Genomic DNA, 25948 nt, shown 5'->3' with positions numbered 1-25948 from the left:
AGAAATTAATTCGTTGCAGACTTGAAAACGCGAATGGAACATGTTGCTCTAGATATATCTCGGATTTTCGGGAAATATTTATGGGGAAACGAAGGAACGGAGCGAAAGTAAATAGAAACTCGAGATAGTACTAGCATGTGGGTATTCTGAATTTAATTTCATGTCGAATAAAGCTTTGTAAATATTAAGAGTGAAATTTAGTAGAAAGGAAGGACCCCTAATTTATGTAAATTCACAAATAAAGTTGGAAATATGAAAATATGCAAATAAATCAAAATCTGGCGTCAGAATTTTTCGACTTATCTAGTGTTCTATGAGGAATCGCTCGCTTTCAGTTTGTTTGTTGTTCGTTAATCGGCAACGGCAAACTAGAGGAAGGGAAGCTGAGAGCGACCGCGTAATTCATAATTAAAACCGGCGTGGCGAACGACATCGTTGAAGCAGACTTACGAAGCTAATGAAAATAGGAGCTTTATGGATTAATTAAGCGCCACGACACCAGATCCCAGCATTTGCGTTTCCCTTCGTAGACACAATTTGATTCCGTCTCGTGTCTTTTCCAGCTGTGCTGCAGCCTGTCACATTTCTCACGAAAGACGAATTCGGAAGATTTCACGCGTAATTCGGGAAATCGAAGCCCTTTGTCTTCGTACACGCCGACCTGGATTTACTTTCGCCAACGATCGTAATATATTTTCCATCAATCGTCCACGAGGAAAAAGATACTTGACAAAAAAAGAGAAACTTTCATCCAAGTTTTCCCCAAATGTTCGATATTAACGACACTTTACGTGTTGAAAAGTTTTCCTGCGGATCCTGAAACTTTCCGATGGTGTGAGTTGCTGTTGGTTTATGACTCACCACTTGATGGACTCTCTTGACGACTCGGAATTATCCAAAATGATATATTATCGTTTTATTCGAATTCTTAGTTTAAGGACCGCAGTGTCTGAAGCACAATAATTAGTTATTTCATGGTTATTATGGTGAAAAATTACTACGTTCGAGCCATTAAGAAGCATCATCGAGAGCTCTAAACCCATTCAGAGGGCACACTGGATTCTCCATCACTGTTCGAAATCGACCACTGTCGAGCGTATAAAACATGGATTCCATCACAAACACAAATTCGTTCAACTTGCTTTTTCGCTCGACGCGCTTCGAGAATTACAAACTCATACTTTATACCGGGACGAGAAAACTCTCCGCTCGATTTTCTATTTCTCTCCCTCTCTCTCTCTCTCTCTCTCTCTCTGTCTTACACTCTACGAGCTATCGACCGCGTGACAGAAACTTTTCCAATTATTCTCTTCGGCACATCGATACAACCAGCGGTAGCAATGGCTGCAACGAATATTTCTAGGCATCGCCGACCATGTGATTAAAACGGACGATCGCGCGTGATCGTTGAAACGCGCTCGTTTCCGGAAACCGAGCAGTTAATGCCCCTGGAAAACCGTTGCGCCGCAAACAATGGCGTAGTACCAACGACCAGATCGACCTGATTCGTAAAAGTACGATTGCTGACGCGGCTCGGATCGTCAATCCCATTAGATTGGTCAGGTACCAGAAGCTAGAAAAAGCAACCGGCTTCGAGTTGATTCCTGATGAATCGTTAGATGTTTAAGCTGATGAGGTTCTCGTGAATTCGCTTCTATGATGTTAATGGATTAGACTAGGTTCTGTACTTGGTCTATGAGAATATGTAGGTTTATTATAAAGAACGTTTTCTACTTTCCCGGTCTTAAAAATAGCTTATAAGCTGACAAAGTTTTATAAAAAAAAACATACAATTAGAAAGATAAACAACATTTTAATATCATAGCAAGCGTTATACATTATGACAAGCATTTGAAGTCTCGGTTGAAACATTTTTCTCTTCCCCTTTCCTCTATGCCTTTTTTCTTCTTTTTCTACATTATAGTACCATATTCACTAACAATAACATGATCTATTCCTGACTGAAACTCGGTGCAGACAAGCGGTATTTTTCTCGACTGCTTTCGACGTTGCCACGCAGTGGACTGAAACAGAGAACATGTAAAATAACGCTCATCGTGAAATGTGTGACAATCGTTCATGTATATATAATGTATACAAATGTACCCAACCGCACACATGGCAATTTTTATCCGCAACCAGTACACCCGCTTGTGTTATTTCCTTTGTCTGCAATGAAACAGCTCGAAAAATTCTGTGATGTGTAACTTTCGATCACCATACACGCTTCTTTTTATGACTGTATTAAATCTATTGAAAATAACCAATCGGATCCGCACTCGTTCCATGTACCGCCTTCTAAACGATCAACAGTACTTATCTTCGCGCGAATGAGCTCTAACTGCCTCAACATAGCTCTTACACCAAAGTAGGACGATTCAACGCTCAGATCAGTCCTGTAGTTACAGATCGCATTATCTATTTCACAGACGTGGCAAATTACGAATTCTACAGTAGCTGGCTGCAGTCCACGTACACGTGCATCTATCATCGTCGTTTCTCACAACGGTGTCTTCTATCCGCCAGGACAAATGACTTTGTTTGCGCCGTGGAACAACTCTGATGGAACATTGATTAGCGGGACTCGGAAGACAGGCTAACTTTGTTCCCAGCGTGGACAGGTATTTATGGTCGAAGCTCGCTCGGCCATCGGGCCAATGGAATTCCGATTTGGTGAATACGGCCCGTGCGCTCGTGGATGAGCGAAGTTTTCGCAATTTCACTTCACGGCGAAACTTCCTATGTTTCTGGATGGTCGTTAAAAGTGCTGCGACGGTCTGCAGAGATGGCTAGTTTCGTTCTTCGTTTTAATTAAAAAGATGCTTCGATGGGGAAACGAGGGTGGGAATTGGTAGTTGCAATCCTCGAGTCCGGTAATGGGCCGTGTTAAAAGCAGAGCAACGCGAGTAGATTTGTCGAGTTATCAATAAACTTTTGTGTAAAATTTTCGATATTTTAGAGAAATACGTTTGAATGTATAGTGGTATATATAGTAAACAGTAAAATATATTATTAACTGAATAAAAAATAATGTACGTGATCATTCTTTTTCTTGTCTCGATTTATAAAATTGATCGGCATCATTCGATAAATCAAGTAGACAATCTAAGCCAAAAATTTTTATACGTAGCACTTGTTGAATCCGTCGACAGGACGTGGATTTCGTAATACTACGTAACATTATACATGTAACACCAATGTCGTTTATTTTCGTTTGTCGTTGATATTATTAATATCAAAAAGGGATATTAATTCATCTGATTTTAATAAGTCAATATACATTGAGTTGTTTGAAGTGGAATAACGAGTTAAAATAGTCGTTTCGTTGAAAGTAACTGTTTGAATGTTCTTGTCATTTGAACGTTGTTTCTTCGAGAACGAATAAACAGCGTGTAAGCAACGGAATGACGGTCATGAAAACTTTCGTGCCAACTGAAACGACATCATTTTAGATCTATACAGGGTAGTACACGTTTCTAGAGGCTGAGTTACTGGAAACTATAATCGGCTTTTGTGTGCTGATAAAGTAGTTCTAACCTCCGGGAAACGACGCGATGAATCACCTCGAAATTACAAGGATCCCTTGAATGTTCGTTGAATGTGTAATGATGTATACTATACCAGCAGAATTATGATTAAATTCCATTGTAATTAATTAAAGTCTGAGGTGCTTTTAATCTTAATTGAACGACAGGTCTAAGACATTTTATGTAATTAATCGTATCTTGTAAATTAGAACTAGGACTACCGCCCTGTACTGTGTATCCAAATATATTGTACAAAGACTATTAGACTTGAAGTAACATTACAAAACCGAATGCATATACAGAATTATGCTTTAATGAAAGTCAACATTAATTTTGTCAGATGCACAAACTTATAGCGATGCAAAAACGACGAATAGAACCCTCTTTATTAAAAATGACATAATAGATGGTAAACCCGTAATCATGTAGAATAGTCATATAAAAAAATATTTACAATTATCGAGTTTCACGAGAAATATTGTCATCCGTTCTACAGACATGCTTCTATAAATAGTGGAACGAGTCGCAGATGCAAGTGCCTTAATATCCGCAGCACTAACCTCGCTTCCTGCTTTCGATAGAACTTCCCGATATCACGAAACTAACACACGCGCGTCGCAAGAAATATTGAGAAATATACGTCACAATCAATGTTAAATATCGATTAGAAGATCCCAATTGCATTCGGAATCTGTACAAACGCCCAGTATAATTTTTTGGCAATTTTGGAGTTAAATTCTTTCTAACATTGATGTTCTGATCAAGAAATACTTTGATAAAATAAAGAAGAATGTTTAACCTTTTGTAGTCCAATTAGTAGTCCACTAATAAAAGATTTGTGATAAAAGTTATCAAAAAAAAAAAACTCTGTAGCTATCGTGTTATGATTCGCAGTAAATCACTCATCGTAAACGCATTGAATGTGCGCGCACGACTGGATAAAGGCAGGGCCCAGGCCAGCAATGGAGACTGGAAGTCACGAAATAGCAGTAACGCGTATTCCTGACCCATGAGTCGGTTGGGTCGAATATATCTGCCGAAACGTGCCAGAGGCGGAATTATCGTGAAATATACAGAGCGAACTCCAGCGAACGTGCATGCGATATTCTTCGCGCCGACCATAAATCATACTCGTCGAAAACGCGAATCGTTTCCGAGGAGGATTGGGAGGATTTCTGGTAATGCAATTACGGAATCGTATAATGGCTGCAGTGCACGACGAAACTTCGGTTAAGTTCGTTAGTTTCAGGGAAAATTAACGATACGTTTCGGCAGATAAACGATCGAATTCGATGGAAATTCGTGTCTGTTTATCGCGACGCGACGATGACCGAAAATTGGACGGTGGAGAACGGGAAAATGGACCGACATTAATGATTATAAACGTGTTTACTACGTTGACGCGTTTTACATTTGCACGTGCCGCTGTGATATTGAAGGACCTCGTGAACGCGAGTCCCTCGCTGTTGACGTTTTCGCGGTACGTCGTTTTTCACGTAAATGGGATTATGCGAAAACAAAGGTTCATTCGTTTCTCTTTTTGCTGGCTGATATTGATTGCGTTATTATAGTGTAGTTCGTTTTAAAGGTGAAAAATTCGTTGAAAGGTGTACTGTACATGGACTACTATGAAACTGAATAAGTGTCCAAACGTTACTGACAGAATAATAATAAAAAATATTTAGAGTATTAATAAAATAAATGTAGATTACTGAAAGTTAGTAAAGGAAACCCATATAGAATTGTGTTACGAGTTAATGTTATAGGTCTATACAATGTTTCAGTTTAAAAATGAAATAACTGTGTTCAGAGACTAGACTCGAAGATTGTCTGGCCAAAACCAGGCTCATTCCACTTCGCCCGCCGAATCCGCTTCGAATTTCACATCGCTTTCCACCTTTGTTATCTTCAATTTCTGGTAGGAGACCGGTAGCTTTTATCCGGTCCCGATGTCTCGTGAAACGACAAGATAGGAAACGGTTGATCTTCGCCTGAAATTGGCAGTTAAAGACGAAGAAAGAAAGGCCCCTCAAAGACGCGTCGCAAGAAAACTTTAACGAACCAATTTGGCGCCAAGTGGTTGGCGAGCGAAAGGAAATGGACAGGACTCCGTGCGAAAGAAGCAGCCGTTGACGACATTTCGCGGGATCTATTCAACGGAGCTGTGTAAAAATTCGATTAGCGTAAGAACTTTGCCTTTTTTACCATGTCCCGTGTAAATGTTTTTGCCAGAGACGCTTAACGAATGCCAGATCGTAAAAACGTCGCACCGCCGCAACGAAGTTCTCGGTTTAGCGATTTCCATCTTGGATGTCAAAGAAAAAACGCGAGTACAATGGTAGAAAACATATTCAAACATCAAATAATTAAAAAGGAGCTTTTTATTGCGCACAATACAAATCCCTCTTAAATTTCGTTATCGCGAGACAAATGCGTGAATCGTTATTCAGCTTGGAGACACTAGTCTCGTTATTTTAATCTTGCAGGTTCTCGAGTTTTTATGCCTCGATTTTTGTTCTTATTTAAAGAAACAAGAAGATTTGGAACGTTTTATCTCATTCGCTACGAAAGACGTACTTACATATACATCCTCAAATATCGAATACATAATTATTTGCTAAAAGAATACGTACATGTCTTCTATAATACAGAATGATTTTTATTTTCATTTATGTAGCGACTTACGAATGTATTTGGACATTTAATAAAAAAATTTCTATGAGTAGATTCTTTAATTATACTTAAATATCATCTCAATAACGATTCTGTTATATTTCCCCTAAACTTAAGAAATTTTCCAACAATAAAAAGATACAGAATATGTCAAAAATCCTATTTTTAATCTGAAACTAATCCATAGCGCAATATTAATACTCCTTTTGTTTCCTTTTGATTGAATCCTTTTGACTGAAACAGCATCATGAATGTTTCATGGAGAAACAAAATCTCTGAAGATAAATCCATCGAGCAAATTCGTCGGCAACTTTCGAACAACTTGAAACACGCACGTGCGTGAAACGCATCTGCCATCAATCTCCATTGCGATTTCGGTTTTGTCGTTTAGACAGGGCTGACAACTGTGGAGGATTAATCCAGTTAGCCTGGCCACCGTGGACTGTGACTGATGAATGAAATCCGGGGTGGCCGACCTTATTTTGCGTCAACCATTGCCCCAGTCCCTCCACGGCGCCTGCATCCCCTTCGCTGCTTTGCCCACCCTCTCTTTCTCTCCCTCTGGTTTCCAGCAACCCTCCTACCACCATTCGAGCGAAGCTTCGAGCCCACACAGTCTGCCGCACTACTGACGTAACACATCCCCTTCTGACGTCACGACCTGGGAGCAACGTGGTAACCCTTTCACCAGGACAACGTCCTCTTTCCGTTTTTCCTCTCGTTGCTTGCACGCTGCTCTTGTGATTCTGCCTTTCCTCATCCGTTGTTATCAATCGTTGTATGCGGTTAATCTTGGAACTGTTTATGGAATCTGCCCTAATTACCACATTAGTTTCTGACAGCATTCTAGCGTATTGTTCTTACCCGCGAATATGTTCGTACGGGAATTAACCCTTTCACGCTGCAATGTACGCAACACTGTATTCTCCTAAGTTATTAACCGACTGAACCAGTGGTTCTGAAACAATGCTGCGTGTACCATTGGTGATATATTAAAGTGGTTGGGTGACACGTGGATAACTTGTGTAATATATTAGATTGTAACATACACTGTCGCTAATAAGTATTCGGATAATTTAGCTATACATGACGATACACGAATGTTGGTAATTAATTACAAAATCAATTTGGATTTGAATCTAACGTAGATTCGTGTAAAATTTTGATGTAGTATTCAATTTCGTTTAACGAACTTAATTCCGCGAAATTTTAAAATTTCCACGTTTTCGACGTTTAAAAGCTGGTGAACTAGAAAAATTTCGCCGTATCCTTACGAATCTAAAAACCTCGCATGTGCTCGTCAAAAATACCGACGTCCATCGTTCCGTTTCTATTCTACAATTTCGACAATTGCCAATTAAAACTCACCGAATCAATCAAACGTGTCTAGCAACAAAAAAATAGAACTGAAAAAAGAACCGGCTCTGCTTCCTCCTAAAAAAGAAACAATTCTGCTTGTCACGCCACTTGCTCGTTTGCAGCAACTACAAGCGACGTGTCCAGAATATCAATTCTGAAATTCGGACGATTCGTTTTGGATGAAAAGTCGTTTCGAGTGAAAATTCGGTGCAACTCGGGAAGCAATGTTTAAAGCAGAGTTGCGACAATAGAGCGCAGAACTTTAATTAAGGTTAATCCGTCTTGGAGGGGGCGTGACTCGTTCGCCACGGACGTTGAAAAGTTCAAAGTGCCTCGGTGCCAATCTCGACCGCCTCCTATCGGCTTCCTGACGAATGAAAAGAAGCCGGTGATGTAATTAAATGATTCCTTCGGGCAATAGCTTTTGGCCAGCCGACGGCTCCCTCATTATCTAACTTGCCCGCAAACGCTCCTTTCCCCATCCCCTTTTGTCAGCTTGGACTGAGCGCGATGGATGCAATTCAATCCCAGGCGAAGAAAGCGAGAAGATCTTGAAAACGATTTAATAGACGTACCCTCGACACGGCGTCAGCTGGATAGACGATAATATCGTTAAAAGTTGGACGAGGCTGCCCTCTGGCTTGATGCTCGACTTTGTCGGTCGACTTGATGTATTCGACGAATCTTGTCCGAGTTCTTGGGTAATTCATTTTGCAATCATCGAATAATTTCTCGAAGCGCGAAGATGAGAAAAATATAAGATTTTATAGTAGTGATCCATTTTAAAATGGAAATATAAATTGTGGAGCAGTGGAATACTTCCATATAACGATGGAATAATAAAAAATAATTATATTAAAAATATTGATTTCAAAAGTGTACTTCTGATATTAGATACACCGTTTTTTCACAAAATTTTATAAATTTGTCATCTGTTGTTAAAATATCTTCTACTTATATTTGTTATACTTTACTCTCGGAGTCTTTAAATATAAACAGAAATTCATAAGTAAGTTTCAACGCTAAGATAATAGGAGGCAAAACGATTTAAAGAAAATTGTCAATGAAGGTAATGGGATATTGAATCCATAGAAACGTGTTCAATAGAAAGTAGAATGCAGAATGGTATCATGTCGAAACAGTAATTTTGCGATTCCGTAATAAAACATTGGTGTATTGAAATCCACGGATTCAGATACATAGTACTTTTATGACATTGTGTTACATCAAACCGACCGGGAAGCAGAAATGATGCATGCGGTCGCACATGTACTTTCATCCAATTTCTCGTTATGAGACAGCAATGCGCGGAACGATAGAAAAGCGCCAACCAGATTATAATAAGGTTTCCGGTAACCAGCGCTTGCATAATGAATGCCCTTCGTTTATCGTGGCCACGATAAACAATAAACGTGACAACGTTATGAAACGGTGTCCTCTTAAGTTGCATAGTTCAGACAATTTCAAATGTTGATCACGTGGACCATTTTTTATATGAGTTGGTTCATTCACTCTCGTTATAACAACGAAAGGAAATACATATTTGATAAGGCAGAGCTTGAATAGAGAAGTTATCAAACATAACTGTGGTTAATAATATTAGGATGATAATAACAAGTTGATTATACCATAACTCTTGCTGTATTCGATGAAATATACAGCCGAACTATAACTCAGCCTTAATTTTCCAAACTATGAACTCTCGCTGCCCTTTCCTTTCTTAATCTATTACTCTTATATTATTATATTATATATGTCGGAGATGAAAGGACACCGGAACCTCCCCTTTGGAACTTTCGGGAAATTGTAATTAAAGTCTATAGTTGTAATTAAACAATTTGCCGTCATTCTAACCAATTGTATTTATTTGAGATTTGTGACAATGAGCTTGAGCTCAAGGCGACAATCAGTCGCCGAACGTAGCCGCGGTCAACGGGACGAACGTTCCGTTTAACAAAGGTATGGAGTAATAATATAGTCCTCATTAAAAGAAATATCTGTAGAGGTACTCGACAGTGAACATTCCAACGGTTCCTTCGGGCAAAATGATTACCAGATATCGATGCACCTACACAGCACAAGTTCAGCTAGCCTGAGGACCCGCTATAAACCTTAGAATTTTGTTAATTAAGGTTCTTCAAACGGACAAGCGTTCCTTGTCCCAACTATGGGAAGATCGGAGAAATTTGTTTTTCTCACGAACAACGCTTCCGCTAGCAACTTTCCCTCAAGGGCGGCTAACATCCTTCTCTAAACACCAACATGGAAATTGACCAATTAACAGCAGCGTCAATTTCCCTCACTTTCTGAACGAAGGCTATCCGCGACGAATCCGATGATCTCGTGTCCTTAGACACACTCCATTATAGTTTTCCTCTGGAGCATCATCGCGACAGAGTCATTCTCTCTCATGAGGTCGTATTAGCGAGTGATTTGTTGTCTTTACGCTCGGTGGATATTCCACGTTTTAACAAAGAGTTAGTTTAGTAATACTTTCACTGTAGCCAAGCAAGTCGATTACGACTTGGGCTTTGGAAGAAAGCGCATTCTGCTACGCCGTTGACCGCGGATTCGTTGTTGGACCTAGGATCATTGTCATTAGCTTCTCGAGTGTCTGATTACCGCGGTTACTTGTCAAATTCTGTAGTAGTCGTATTTGTACTAGTCAATGTCTTCTCCATGGCATATCAACAATGTGTAGTCCAAATGAGGATTCGTTTCACGGCCCTGAGCCTAATCATAATGAGAACTCGACATATATTACTCTTATATTGTGGTTAATAACCATTTAAACTTGCACATCGATGTCTTCTCATCGTTTATTTCTTTAGTTAGTTTAATCGAAGTAACTATTCTTACTTAGAAGAGATTCGGATATTTCACTATCGTTACACGCATCGTAAGTAATACAGTGCGAAGACATCCGCTTATATCAAGGAAAGACACGAGCACATGATAAACGATGGAAATGGCGTGATACAAAAACGTAAAATGCGCCATTCTCTATGGTGACAAAAATGACGCTTGGTCTATAGCAGCGTGAATAAAAGTTTCAGGTTAATGGCCGGCAGGCAACGGCAGTTAAATCGCTGTTCCGCGACGCAGTTTTATAAATGCAATCACGAGAATTTAAATGGTGGAGGCGTGCTGCGAGTGAAGCGTAAGAGTGGAAGGACGATGAATCCGAGGCGGAAAGGAAGTATCGTGCGTTTCTCGTGCCGTTCGTATTTCCTGCTCTTTGCATTCCTTTTACGTCCCATAAATTCCCGCCAGCTGAATCGCTAGTTCGTTATCACGATCTATGTTTCACAGTCGCTTCCGGAACGCGTTCAGGCGGTCTACCGAATGAGCGCCTGATATTACGGAGAATGTTAATCTCCGCGGTTGATCTAGCGATCATCCGGTTTCGAATTTCGTAAATTTTGTACATAACATGCTGACTGTAAGAAACCTACTCGCGGAGGATCAATATAAATACAGCCATTCTATTATAATTATTTCAATATATAAATATAATTATATGAATGTTTTACTGTTAGAAGAACCTTCTTTTAAAAATGTTAGCATAGAAAAACAAGGGAAATAAGGCAAATTATTGGGAAATCATTATCCCTCATCCGTCCTTTGTCTTTGCTTGTTACCGAATTGATACATGCTCGTATCTATGGAGCTAAATGAATATTTTATAGGACTTGGATTATCATGAATTTGAAGATTGAAACTTTCCCTTTATAATGGTCTGGTTTTATTTTGATTCAAAACATGCGATCTCTACGATACTTTGGAAAGCGGAGGTTTTTCTTAGTCAAATGTCATTCAGATCGAATTCCCTAATTTGGTGATCGAGGGTATAGAGTTCTCCAATTTGGAGGTCATTTCTCGAGTTCGTATCGAGTTCTCTAAATTAATGGCCGTTTAGGTGGAATGCTGTAATTTGGATGTCAAAGGATATCAAGTTCTACAGTTCGAAGGTTATCTATGTCGAATTGTGCAATTTAGGAGTCGAAATTCAAATGTCAAGCACGTCGGAGTTTAGAACTTAGAAAACGTTCGATTTCTACCGAAATAAAAATACCGAATTCTATCATTTAAGGATAAAGAATATCCTGCCACCTCCAAAAGAAGTACATTTTTCGACTGAAAATAAATACTACAGCGCAGCAGATACCAACATTTATCTTTAAAACTCTAAAATCACTAAAGACTGATGGAGTAAAACTGTTATTACATCAATTCAGAGCTCTCACGAGTGAAACATCTTCGAGACCAAAGTTCAACGCCTCGGGGAGCATCTAATCCTACTCGATGTCGATACGAGTAACAACTATCGAGTCCCTTGAAACATACTTCTTTGGTGTCAAGGTATCGGGCCTAGTTCCACGTCTCCTGAGTCCCATAAGTTCAGGCTCATCTGTAGCTAGCCGTATATCCAGACGATTTTCCAGAACGTGAAGAGTTTCCTCAAAATCTCTACCTACTAAGGTACTCGGCGAATGTTCGTCCGCGAAGGATGCATTTAAGTTTTCAAGGACTCGCGCGATGTTCCGATCACGATGTTGTGTTAGGTTAGTTGCGAGATGTGCTTCGTCTGAACTGTAAAGGATCTCGAAAATTCACCGGAGCTTCCTGAAGGGTCGACGAGTAGATAAGGACGTCTAAACGTGGAAGATTTGGAAATGATGGAACATTAAACTCTCGTGAGTGCATTATGATGACGGAGATATGATAAAGATGTAAAAGAGATGTGTACTATCTCGTTCATGAATATCTGGATACTTAAATGGAGTTATAGCGCAATAAAATCGTGATTATCAGAGCATGGATTATCAAGAACATTAATTATTGAAATTATTGTTTAACAAAGAATTTAAGAGTATTTTCCTTTAGGTGTATAAAGAAGATTAGAAAATAAGAATAGAAACTGAAAGAAATTAATTCAGTTTTACTAAAGCTTCTGTTCCTGTTTAATATTGATATTGATAAAACAGTTCACAATATTCGTATACGTGGAGATACAGAAGTGTTAATCGTTTCGTAATTCGTTTCTTAAGTTTAGCGTACGATGCAGCAGCTCGCATGCATTTAGAATTTATTGTACATACCGGCGCAGGCTTAATCGCGATTTGAAATTTAAATTGAAAATAAACTAATGGCTGGCTGTGTGCGTTCTCGTCCGGAAATTTTGACTTTAATTAAATTATTCATAGGGGATGGCGGACAGGCCGAGCGGTGTAATCCTTTATTCAGGTTTAATTCCCTGGAGAATTCGTAATTATCCTTTGTCCCTATCCCTCGTCAATGATTCAAAGTGTCCATTCATGCTTTCCACGAACTTGTAGGACATATATTGACGTTGCTTGACATCATGGAGCTAGAAGAGTTATGAAATGTGCTATAATTGACAATTTAAGATTTTAAATGTTTAACATTTTAAGGAAAAAGAATCGAAACTTTATATTAAATGCAAATTTAAACGCTGTAAGTGGTAAAATCATTTAGTTTAACTTTTAAGGCTAGTGACCTAATACTTATGAATGGACGTGTATATCATTTATTAACCTAAATACGTTCTCAATTCTTTTCATTTATTTTCATTTTTATTTATTATCATTTATCATTTTCAAATTGATTAAATTCGATGACGTAATGGAACTTGATAATTAGCGAAAATTATCGCCAAATTAAAATTATGGAACGACGCTATAAATAATTTACGTGATCATCGGCGGGAATAAAAATCAGATAAGACTAACGAAGTGGCAGACAAGAATGTCGATGAAGCGTCTCATGCAAATTACCATGACATTTCATGAGAATCGTCCTTAACCTTTATCCTCGCTGACCGAAGCTCTAATAGAAAAATCGATATTAATCGACCTGAAAACGATTCACACTATTCACTCGATCATGGAATCGAAAGGACGAGGCCGTGTTTCGATAAAGTTTCAATTCGTTATTTATCTTCGTGTTTAACTTAACCGATTGCCGTGGCTCAATTCGATTTTCAGTTCTAGTTTCTTGTTATTCTTCTATCCACTTCTGCCTTGCCCTTCGTGAATTCTTTCAGAAACTGTTCTTCAATCTTTCTTCGATTACCCTCTAACTGGATGAAACTTTATCGGGCCGTGTGTCTTGTTTAAGGAGCGGCAAAACGCAGAACAGTAGCCTTGTTATCGTTTCTGGTACTTATATAGTCTTGTTTGATACCCCGTAGTTGAGAGGAAAGGAAAAGAAGAAGAAGAAAGCGGAAATAAATGATGAAATGGGAGAGAATAAAGTTGGCCTCATCTTGGCTTTGAAATCAAATAGCGAATACTGATAGAGTTTACAAGAGTAATCTTACAAAATGAGACTAAGAATGAAGAAAAAGGAGATTATGTATCTTTGATGAAAGAACTTTTCCTTATTCCATGACTAGTTAACGAAGAAAAATTCCCCATTTTAAGTGATACTATCCATCGTAATACTTCTACGGTAAAGCTTCATTTACTCGAACTTGTCGGGGAACAAAACAGTTTATATAATTGGAATTCATATAATACGAGCTGAGAAATCCTTCGCGTTATCCATTATATTTTATTCACCTAATAGAGGCTTGCGTTCAGTTAAATCGTTAAATAAAGTTTCGTTTCAATAAATAGAGTTCAGATAAATTGAGTTCCACTGTAATTTATTAACTATAACTTAATATAATTTTAACGTGACTCGACAAACAATTTATAATGCTTCGGTGCTCAAATTGAACCAATTTCGTTCACCTTGTTCCAGGTGAGGAACTGTGGATTGCTGGTGTAAGACCTCGGCCCCAGGAGTGGCCCGGGGGTTACCCTGGGGACCTTGGGCAAGTGTTTGTGCAAGGACGAAGCTGTTAAGAACGACGAAGGACACGGGAGGCGGAGGAGGAGGCCGCTATGAACGCCAGCGTCAACATCGAGAGGAACTCCTGGCGGCTGCCTCCCGACGAGACCGTCCAGGTCGCCGATCCCCGTTCAAAGTCAGCCCAGGTAAAAGAGGTAAATCGCTCCAGCAGTCCATCGTGCGTTTTCCCCCCTCAGATATACGTTGTCGATTCGAGATCGTCCGAGATTCGTCGTAACGCAGCGAAAATTCGTCAGGTTTTCAACGCATGATTCTGTCTAGTGTCTCTTCACTTCTCTGACAATCACTGATCGTAGTTGTGGGAACTTCTATATGGGATCTGGCACCATAGACTAGTGCACAGGATGTAAAATACGTTGGTGTATAGTTTAAGGGATATTTTGGGTGAAATAAAAATGAGACGATCTTTGTAGATTTTGTGGGAATTTGTAAATAAATCTTTGTCAAGTACAGACAAACAAAACGTTCACGATTTATTGTTGTTGTTGTTATTGTATTTATTATTGTGTCAATAGTTTCGATACATTAATCTTCCTGAGATCTTCGAATTTTTTATATCCTAGTTTTCAAGCGAGAAAAAGATTTTTAATCCTTAATCTTAGATCCTATCTTTAATCATACAATTTTATTTTTAGAAAGCTTGTTAAATCGCAACACGCAAGGCTTGAAAGTATCATGTATTGTCAATCGTCTCATTTTTGTTAGAACAAGTCCCTTAAACGTGTGTACAATGGAATTTTACATATATCTCGAATGTTTTGTCTTTCTTCCTCGTAATACCGTTAGCGATATCGCAGTTATAATGGTTGACTGGTAGCAATGGTACCTAGCCGAAAATATTTTATAGTAGCAGTCACGACTAACTTAATTGAAACGCATGCTAGTACGAGGATTTTGCATTTGAGGTGGAATGAGATCGATGGTTGTGAGTTAGAATACTGAGTAAGATAGAATTTTAGCTGTGTAGCGTGTGCCATACTGTTACGAACATTATACAGAGTACGCCTGTTATATACATATAAAGGTACACGTTAACATAATTTCAAGATAACATGACACAGTTCAGACAGTTTCCGCACAGAAAATTCATTGGCGCAACATCGCATCTGGTAGTCGTTAACATGACTGTTAAATTAACTTGTTGATCATTAACGAAACGGGAATAGCCGGCGAAATGTGTTGTCCTCTCGTTCGAATTGGACACCATTCTTAAATTAAAAATGAGTAGCTAGTGCAAATTAAAAATGACCGATTGCTGAGAATTTAGTCAATTAAACGATTGCAACATCTAAGAATTTGAAAATTGGAAGTGCTGCGTGAATTTGAACGTTTGGAAATTTCAACTTAAAACGGATGTTGAAAAGCTTAAATGTTCAAACATCAAACAAAAGTTAAAGATCATAAAAAATTGTTGCTGACTATTAAAATCCATTCTCTCGGCGAAAACCATTTACTCGAGATATTGTCGTGTTCAAAGCAGAAATTGCACGCATCCTTTTTTACGTTTCATTAACTGCGCTTTGTTTCGAGTACCTGCCTCCGGTTTACGAATGCTTCACCATCCGAAATAAGGACTGGTATACCGTTTCCACACTGGCGGAGTGGTCTTCTTAAGCAGTGATCTTTGAATTAACGAAACAATTAATGGAAAGGAGCGTGAATGAACGAGTTCGTAAAGTCGTCGTTTTTCACAGTAGCAACTAGTGAATTTTCCACAAAGACGAGCTCCAAGTGCCACTAGGAATTAAGAATTTAAGCAAAAGAGTTATAAACTTTTCGTCCACAAGAACACTGATCGTATTTCTTATGTTCACTTCAGTTTACGTCTCTCTTACACCTCTATAAACGATCATATGCTTTCAACAATAAACGGAAGATTGCTATCTTCTCCAATATCAACAACGAACGATTTCTGCTTGACAAAAATTCTAGTAGTAATTGATGCGTGACTTGTACATCTCTATAAATCTGACTACTTGAGATGATCCTGATGATTAACAAGAAAATGTTTTAAACAGAATTTCACTGACATAAAAAAGACTTTCAAAAACATCATATAAAAACATTATATAGTTTCATATAGAAATAGCAGTAGTTTTGTATTTTTATATCTTTCTGATCATATTCCAACGAAATGCTAATCAGATTGAACAGCATTCAACTCGAGCCATTTATCATCGATTAATCAAACTCGCAAATACGAAAAGCGTCGAACATCTTCGATTGGCGTGGATTCGATAAAAAGTTCCGGCAGATTTAGAAGGCGACGTTGGAGGTCGACGAAAGAGAGAGAGAGAGGCACGTGACTAATTACGTAGCACGAGACGAATCGGAGAGAAGAAGAGGATAGTCGAGAAACGGGTATTCATTATGCAAAGCTGGCTACTAGCTTCGCTCCCTTTGTTTCCTCAGCTCTCGTCAACGGCCACGCGGGAATTGACTGTTGGGAGGACTCGCGACTAACCGTCCTATCGTGTCAACTAAACGCCATGTTGCCAACCGAGGACACCTTTGAGGAGCCCTTGAGAAAGTTAATTATGCAAAGAATGCGAGAGAACAGCGTGGAGCGTTCGCCGAGAAACGACCCCAGCCGCGCCATCTCGAGATGGAAAACTAGCGCGTTTGAAGGAAATCTAGCCGACTGCGAGCTGCAGATAACTGGCGACCGATTTCCCCTCGCATAATTCACCGGTAACCGAGTATCCTCGGGGCTCTCTCTGCGTTTATCATTCGCATTCTTCAGAAACTCTCGAGTTTTCGTCGGCTGATTGCTTCTTCGGTCCGATTGAAATTTCGCTGGATGATGAGGGCTGTTCTCGGGGAAAACGAAGGTAAATATAACTGGAGGAAATTGAGAAATAATTATCGACCAGCGAAAGACCAAAGATATCGAAGTTTCGAGAGTTTCCTGGCGAGGTAGGAGCGCGGCGCTATGGTATGCGTGTACAGTATTGAGCAAAAGTTCCGAGATGCTTGATATATTTAGAATAGGAAAGAACAAACGTTGGAATTGTCACGTTGTAGAAAATTCGTTCACACTTTCTTTAACCCTCGAATGCGTGATTTCTCCAAATATAACAAGAGATTTTAGTATTGCCAATTCAAAAATGCATTCAAGTATTTTGTATCTTTATTTGGTAAAAATTTTTGTGCCAAATAGCGAAAAGATACGTGAAAGATATATAGACACATATATTAAAATCGTAAATTAATTATTATAATAATTATAATATACTTCTCTGTTGATTAATCAAGCTTGAAGATACGATAACGTAATATATGATAGCGTAATTTGTAAAATATTTTGACTTCGTATCGTTTTAAATATGCTATATGTTATATGACGAATGCTAAATTTATTTTAGCAAAAATTACATTCAAATAAGCATACAGTGACTTATGGATGGTAATACATATGCGCCATTCCACAGCGGTCTTTCACTTCTCGAGTCTGACTCGCGCGAGCCTATACTACTCGAACGATGGCTGGCTTGTGTGCTATACACTCGTGCCGCGGCTAAGTGGCAATCGACGTTTATTAACCGATCAGCGGGTTGGTTACACGGGTACAGTCGATCGATTGAAAAACGCTGATTGCCGGTTACTAGATACACGCGTAATACACGAAGTCGAGGGCTTTCACCAACTTGCGGATCGTCGATTAACGAACAATTAATTCAGTCATCTGCGAAATTGCCCAGAGAATAGCCGGAGATTCGAAAACACGATATTACTAGATGTATCGACAAATTGTTTATCTTTCAAGCCTTTTTTTTATCTTTCTAAGTTTTATTGTTGTCTTTTTACGGCGAGTGGTGGCTAGGTAAAGAGAGAATGTTATTGAGCTAGCTTCAAAGAGACATTCCTGGCGTACCACTTACGAACCGTCGATAAACGAACTATTAATTCGGTCACTAGCAGAACAGCTAGGTCAAAGACTCGAAAATACGATAACAGTATTTATAAATTTACGTAGCTTTATTACATACAGTTTTATCGTTTTTATTGCTTGCATTTCACGGTGAATGACAAGTAATGGAGTTAATGCTAAATTTGCTTAAAATATGAGGGCAGAGATTCGACAGTACAATAACAATAAAAGTATCTATAAATTAACGTAGTTTATAGCTTCACTGTGCTTTATCCATAGCGAGTAACGTCTATGGACCGAGAGAATGTCATCGTGCGTGCTTCAAAGAGGCATTCTTGGCGTAACCTTAAAAGGAGAAGTTTGGAAATAGTTTACGCGATGTCGTAGAAAATCCCACAGATCCTATGGACCTGTATATAACTCTCTCTCTCTTTCTCCCTCTATATATATATCTCTCTCTCTCTTTCTTTCTCCGATACCACTATTTATAAATCGAACTCTGGTAAATATTACGTGTGCGCGTATGTACGTACAGTTATAATTCCCTAGGAACGGCGAGGCGCGGAGAAAGCGGCACTGGAATTCCGGATCGATAGAACTGAAGCCTTCAGCGGGAAAATCTAAATTTATACCGACTGTTGGAATACAACTGCGTGTTTGGATAACATTTACATACCGCGCGACGTTGTCGCGCGACGGGAGCAACGGGCTCGAGCGAATTTTCAGACGCATGCAGATTTATTCATGAAAGACCACGTTGCAGGACTGTGTCGTCAACTATCCCTATAACTGGCAGGAACTCAGCGGTCAAATAATTTTCATCGCCTTCCGGTATCCGGAATTGTTTTATATAACACGTTATATATATACATCTACTTGAGCTGGAGAAATTTGCGTGGGAAATATATGAGATTATCGCAGCCATCCTATTATCGCCGTTGCTTGTTAAGCGAGTTAACGTTCGACGCTGTGAAATAGCAATTTCATGGTTCTCGTTTCTTGTGTATATTACGAACAAGTACATTAGGCAGAAACGATATAATGTGGGTGTAAAATCCGTTAGGTACTAAAGCTTATGCGTTTTGAGAGATGAAGCGTGTAATACGAGATATTTTTGGGGCGTAATAAACTCGGTAATTATTCATACAAGTAATTATTCAGATTACCGATTATTTTCCAAGTTTCTCTATTTGACTCCAATTGATTTTTGATTTATGTCACATTTCAATAAGAAGAGCAGTCGACTCTTTTCAAAGTCACCAATTGTCTTGTCCATCTAACCTTTTTAATAAATTCTGAATATTAAATGAATGTTTATTAGTGCACGCTAGTGAACATTTCTCGATATCATTTCCATTCTACCATCAAATATTCCATCATATTCCGGTCCAATAGACCACAATCGTCGAGGTTGCACTTTCGAGTTCAGAAATTCTCATTATCTGGAAACAGACGTGGTCGTGAAATGAAATGACGCGGCTCCTCCGAGGAAGTTTGGTGCGATGATCGGCAGGGAAAAGTGAGACCCGATGGCAAAGGTCGCCGTTTCGCGAGATTGCATCGTGCTCGTTAATGAATCGTCGCGATAACGTCGCTGCCGATCGTTAAAAGCGTCGTTGTTGGGCGCGAATCGCCAGCATCGCACCGAAAAGGACTCGAAAAGCTTCCAGCTGTCAACCACGACCAATTATGAGGGCGAGCGTGTTTCTCGACGGTTCGGCTCCTCTCTCAAAAGGATTTTCCTGTCGACTCTTCTGTGCAGTTCGGTGCATGGCTAAATTGCACCCCCAGTGGACTCCTTCCAGGCATTATATCGATATACCTCGATATTTCTTCCACCTGAAGCTGTCTTTGCTTTTAAACACGTGGAAAGGGTGGCTGCGTCTGACTCTAGTCGATTCGTTTTCCTCGCGAATTTTTTGTTGAACAAAAGTACTTTTCTAACAATATCATATTCTTTTAAAGAAAATATGATAGGCGAAAGAACAACACGTTGAAACTTGTACACATTGACGTAAAACATCAGGTGATTTTTTATAATCAGTAAAAAATTCTTAAAATCGTTTGATTACTATGTTATTTAAGCTCGTAGGGCATAAAGAGATCATATGTTCAACATTGCAGTTATAATCTCATCAATTATGTATATGCTGGCTACAAAAAGTATTTTCACGTGATTGTGCCTTAATTAATTATTAAGCCCAAGTATCTCAAATTACATATTACTATTATACATAATTACTATACATATAATTATTTAGCATAATTGTTGATTCATTATTTTTCTAATAATGAAAACATCCAAATACCTTTAACACTACCAAACAAAAATTAATGCATATACTTCCAACTAAAAAATATCGATTTACTTGATAATTTCTTTACAAATTTTCCTAAATACGGGCCACCACTTTAATCCCCTTCTTAAAAGAATTTCGCATCCAGGCGAAAAACCTTTTCACGCGACAAGCTTCGAAATATGCTCGCCTTCACACAGGTCACCGCTAGGCTACAAAATGATACGGGCCAACTACCTGTTTCACGGTTGTAAGAGCTATCCACGAAACTGGGAACTCGTAGTTTGAGAGGATGGGGCACCGCGGAACTAGCGAATAACACGATGGTGGCTGTGGAGGGCGAGAAAGCGAGCATGCATAGAGAAACGCGAAATCAACTTGAAATCGCCATTCAGTATGCGGGTGAGATCGAGGCCTCTTTGAAACAGTATGCGTGCGGCTCACTATGCCCATTACACAGCCTCGGGGAACTGAGCATACTGAAAGCAACAATTGCTCCGCTTGACCCTTTAATCGTCCGTGTTGCGTGTTATCTAAAGAACTCTCTGATAAGAAGTCTCCGTGGGAACTACTTTGAAAAGCCTCGTAGAATAATTAACCTGTGCCTGACAAATGCCAGCTTGTTGTAAGAAACATCCATGCGATTTTGACGAATGATGACATTTTAGATGAATAAATTATAAAATTGTTCAGCAAATTCATAGCGAAAGTTTATTAGCGAATCAAATTGGAATTAAATCTTTTGTCATGTATCTTTTTAATAACGAATTCTTTCAAATAACTTTCACAAATACTTGGAATATTTCAGTTTTTATCCATATCCTTCGAATAAGCTTCAGATCTTTGTTAGAGAATTGTCGACAACGAAAAATGAAAAAGAAAACACTTTTTTTCATGACGACTGTTCATTTGGTACAGACGGGAGCAACAGTGCTGCCCTCTGTTTGGTCGATATCGCCTCTTCGCGTTTCTTCGCGACATCATCCTCGCGATAATCTGGACGTATTAATCAGCTGGTGAAAATCGGGCCACGAAACGGTGGCTGAAGATGGATCAAATTAGAAATCCTTCTAAGTTTAAATTATTCGATAGTTATATCGAACGGCGACGAAATGGACTGATAGTACGTTCCGTGTCGCGCCAATTTTGTGTGATTTGTCGTCCAGGGTATATGAATCATAGGTTATGTTTGCTATACGAATTAGATAAATTATGCTTCATAATGGCTATAATATCTCAAAAATTACTATTCTATGGAAAAATACCTGATGTATAAAATAATTCGATGTACTTTGTAACTACATATAATATGTACAGTGGCTCGCATTAATATTAATATTATTTAGTCATATCACTTGTTATACAAAAAAACATATCCATTAAATAAATCAAATTTATATTTCTATTAACTACAACTGTCGCGCTACATTAAAAAACAATTAATTCGATAGCGCTATTATGAACAAATATCTAGAGTGATAATTTCTCGAAAACCGTGGTGTTCGAATATTGATGCAAATCAATAGATTTTATAATTTCCTTTTATTTCATCTTTCTGAAATAGAAAATCCAGCACGGATCAGCTGTGATCCACGTGATACGGAACGTGCTTGAAGCCAGATAAATATTCGACGAACCATTTTATTTTCTCGTGTCTGATCGATACTCTGATACAAGAACACAGTAATGAAACGATAAAATTAAAAGAAGGAGGCAAATCTTCTCCACCTGGATTTTAAGTGAAACAGAGACGACAGATGAAACGACACGTCCGTTCGATTATCGACCCCTTTCGGCGAGTGCTCTCCTGACCCCTGAAGGGTCAGCCGCGCGAGAGGAGAATCGGCATATGTTACCCCTTTGAGCTTTCTGGCTCGGGCGAAAAGAGACGGGCGACCGGAGAAGGGTCTCTCTTCAAGCGGCGAAAAGGCACGCCAGTTAGACATTGTCTTTCGGCCTGAACGGTGCTGATCTAAGTCGCGAGAGTCCCACGATGAAAGCTTGCGCACGGCTACATGGAACGCTGGTGAGCTAATCTCACGTATTTTTCACGGATTCGTTTCGCTTGAACCTTCTCGATCCTCCGAGCACGTAGCTTAAATTTCCAGAGTTAGAGATTTTCTCAACTAAATTGTAGAAATCAGTGGGCTCTTAGCTGTATCCGGTCCATAAATTCATTTTCCTTTTATATACACTAGACATATACAACATTTGTAACGAAAGTATTTGCATATTCATAGAAATTTATATACTAAGAGAGACACGAAACCTAATCCAATCCAAAGAATTTAGGCCTTCCAGTAATAAATTACAAATTCATGAAGTATTGCGAGAAACTAACGGCGTATGGTTGATGTTGGAAAATTTAACAAAAAGACAGCCTTGGTAAAACGTAACTGGTTATAGGTATTGGATTTCAAAATTGCTCTTATATGAAAAACGAAAAAAGATTCAAAGACTTATTATTCCTTTTTGTGGTCTTCGTACAAAGATAATTTATTCTGAATATAATACATAAATTTGCGATATTATAATATCAAAGTATAATTAAGGTGATTGGGTTTTGGTATACCCGGCGAACTCCAATTTTAAAGCTATAATACCAATATCGAATCAGCCTATATTTTACTGCTCGTTCGTCCAAAATCCCGCTGATTAAGCGAAACCGTGACGTAACCATCTGGGACATCAATATTGCTGGCGGTTTCATCGACCGGGTATCCACTCGTGTATCGATCGGATCTGCCAACGATCCCTGCGATTCATCAGCAAGCTCAAAGAGGCGCGTTACTGTCAACGATTTCCACTACACGAGCTACCGCGTGTGTATATAATTTATAACACGTTAAGAGAGGTACGGCGAGGGACAAAGAGAACACTGAGGTGTGGAGGGCAATGAGCCAGAAAGTCTGGCAGAAAGATTCTTCTCAGTCGATGCTGGTTGCTCGGTGACGAAGGATTATACTCGTTCGATACTCGCGAATATAATACTAATCAGCGACGATATCCTAGTCGTGTAAGAATGAAGCATTACGTGCACGAAATCGTCAGTATCGGTGAAACGTTGCGTTGATCCGTGCTATTTCTGGAAGCTAGTGCTGAACTAGAGGAACAACGATGGCCAATACGCCGCTCAATCTGTCGGAAGATAAGCAAGCAACTTCGTCTTAAATCACTTTTACGCTTTTCATGTTTGAATTTTCACGATTTTCTTTATATATGTTTATTTTTAGTAGTTATAATTATCTCACAATGCGCAGTACCTTATTCTCGTTTCATCACACTTTATTTTATCCTACGACATTCGCCATGTTTTTATTCAGCCTTCTAACATTGCAGTAATCCACGAAAGTATACCAATACTTATAGAAACCTTTCGTCGCTATATTGTACGTGTTATAAGAAACATTAAAAAATTTCATTTGCGCTGTAATGAAACGTTTGTTTACCAGACTGATATTTGCTATATCAGAAAAAAATTTTTACGCTGAATATTTAAATACGTTCGTGAACCACCGTATCCACTTACCCATCACAATTTTCACGTTTTACTCGAAAAATAGTTTCACTAAAGGACTTTTAACGTGAACTCAAAGTTTCATAAGATTTTGAATGGAAGTGTCTATTCTGAATTTGATTTCGTTGTACGAGAATTGGGAATGCTGACAATACATAGACCGTCCAAGATTCTCTGCTATTGCTCAATTGTCGGATTTACGAGTGTTTTGGCAGTAACTGCACCCTTATCTCGTTAACACCGCCCACGCTCGTACGATATTACTGTACAATGTTCGTCACACTAATGCGTCCCGACGGCTCGACTTTCAGCTACGAATTATTCGTTATCGAAGATAATTTGCTTACTTTGTCTCGTGATGGATCATCAATGTCTGGTACAAGTTTGGTGGTGATTTAGAGAATTCCATTTTCTGGAACAAAATTTCAGCTAGTATCTTATTAAATGATTAACTCACTAATGAATTTCATGTGAAGGTCGTAGGTGAACAAAATCTAAGTTAGATTTCTCATTTTTCATAGAAGAGCGATTTTAAAATTCAATAAGCTCTACAGTAAAAGATGTGAAAAACCGGGTAGCCTCAGATAGTTGGGCAATACTTTCGATTAGTTTCGTAAGCAACATCTTTACAGTCTGGCTAATAACTTTTTAATTGAAATGCTTAGGTTTAACGGTCGTAAAAATATAGGAGCATTCAAATAAAGTCGTCGCTAAGCGAGCAGCCTGCTCGTCAACGCTACGTACAAATTTAACTACAGAAATCTATAAATGTTGGCCCGTGAAGCTTACTTTATTACCGAATCAGTATGGGTCAGTATTTTCTCAAGTGTTCCACGAGCATTCTTGAATGTACTATAACAGCATTTTGAATCTTCGAAGTTCTTGTCCGAGGATAACGAGCGTTGTTCAATTAGTAGCAACAACTTTTCCACTACAATGGCCAGGCCTTCGCGAGACCGAATCGGCTAGACAGAAGAAACTCCCAACGATTTCTTCTTAATATCAAGCTGTCTTCGATTGATTACCAGTCAAGGAATGCTTAGAACACGAAACATATTTCCCGTGAATTCGAAGCGGGACGTGGCTCGTGAAAGTACTTGAAGCTTTTTCTGAATATATTGAATACGTTGTATAAAGCATTTTGAAATATCATGAAATGAGACACGGCTATCATGATTATATTAAATGATAAAACTTAAAATGCCAGTTTTCTTCACAGCGTATTTGTTTAAAAAAATACTAATAATACTAATAATACTAATAATAAAACTATATCGTGAAATAATATTCTGTGACGAGTCTGATAAAATATCAATCTTTCTACTTATAGTGTTGTAATTAAATAACGCATTGCTAAAAATAAACAAGTGTCTATATATTTTTAAGTGGTTACGAATGTTCGAATCGATAAAGAATTTCGTAACATTTTATAGGAGATTATGTACGCCCATAATCTTTTGGAATCTTTTGAAATCTTTTGGAATCCGACAAAGCTGTGGTTGGATACTCCGTGACCTGATATTCTCGCGATCATATCGGTCTAGCCAATAAAACGTAAGGTTTATCTTCGCGAAATTTTCCGCCCATCCTTTCATTTAGCCGTCAATGAAATCCAACAGAAAGAAAGATTGGCCTGACTTATCTCCTCGCCACCTTCCTCCTATTTTGTCGTTCTTGCACAACTTAGTTTCTAGTAGAGACGTTTCGTTTGCAACGAACTGACAATGAACGTACAATTACATTTTTACAATTGTTACAATTGTTGTATGTTAGATCCTTGAACAAGTGCTCTGCTAATTATAAAATGGAACGTATGTGCTAACTA

The 25948-nt window shown here is 38.7% G+C and overlaps 1 protein-coding gene across 4 annotated transcripts in view; it reads left to right on the top strand.

The window, feature by feature from the left end:
* Positions 1-25948, top strand: part of LOC117232938 (dipeptidyl aminopeptidase-like protein 6) — a 116427-nt gene that overhangs the window by 68399 nt on the left and 22080 nt on the right. The window contains exon 2 of one of the 4 annotated variants that reach the window (XM_033492735.1): positions 14328-14572. In XM_033492735.1, coding sequence (XP_033348626.1) covers positions 14471-14572 — 102 coding nt within the window. In that variant the 5' untranslated portion in view covers positions 14328-14470. Of the gene's footprint in view, positions 1-14327; positions 14573-22132; positions 22633-23527; positions 23755-25948 lie in introns of those variants that run through there. The other 3 variants (XM_033492736.1, XM_033492738.1, XM_033492737.1) reach the window with 3 other exon arrangements.

The sequence above is a fragment of the Bombus vosnesenskii genome, unplaced genomic scaffold (assembly GCF_011952255.1).
Source record: "Bombus vosnesenskii isolate JDL3184/JDL3185 unplaced genomic scaffold, Bvos_JDL3184-5_v1.1 scf7180000013294, whole genome shotgun sequence".
Classification (NCBI taxonomy): domain Eukaryota; kingdom Metazoa; phylum Arthropoda; class Insecta; order Hymenoptera; family Apidae; genus Bombus; species Bombus vosnesenskii.
This window is presented reverse-complemented; position numbering and strand designations above follow the sequence as displayed.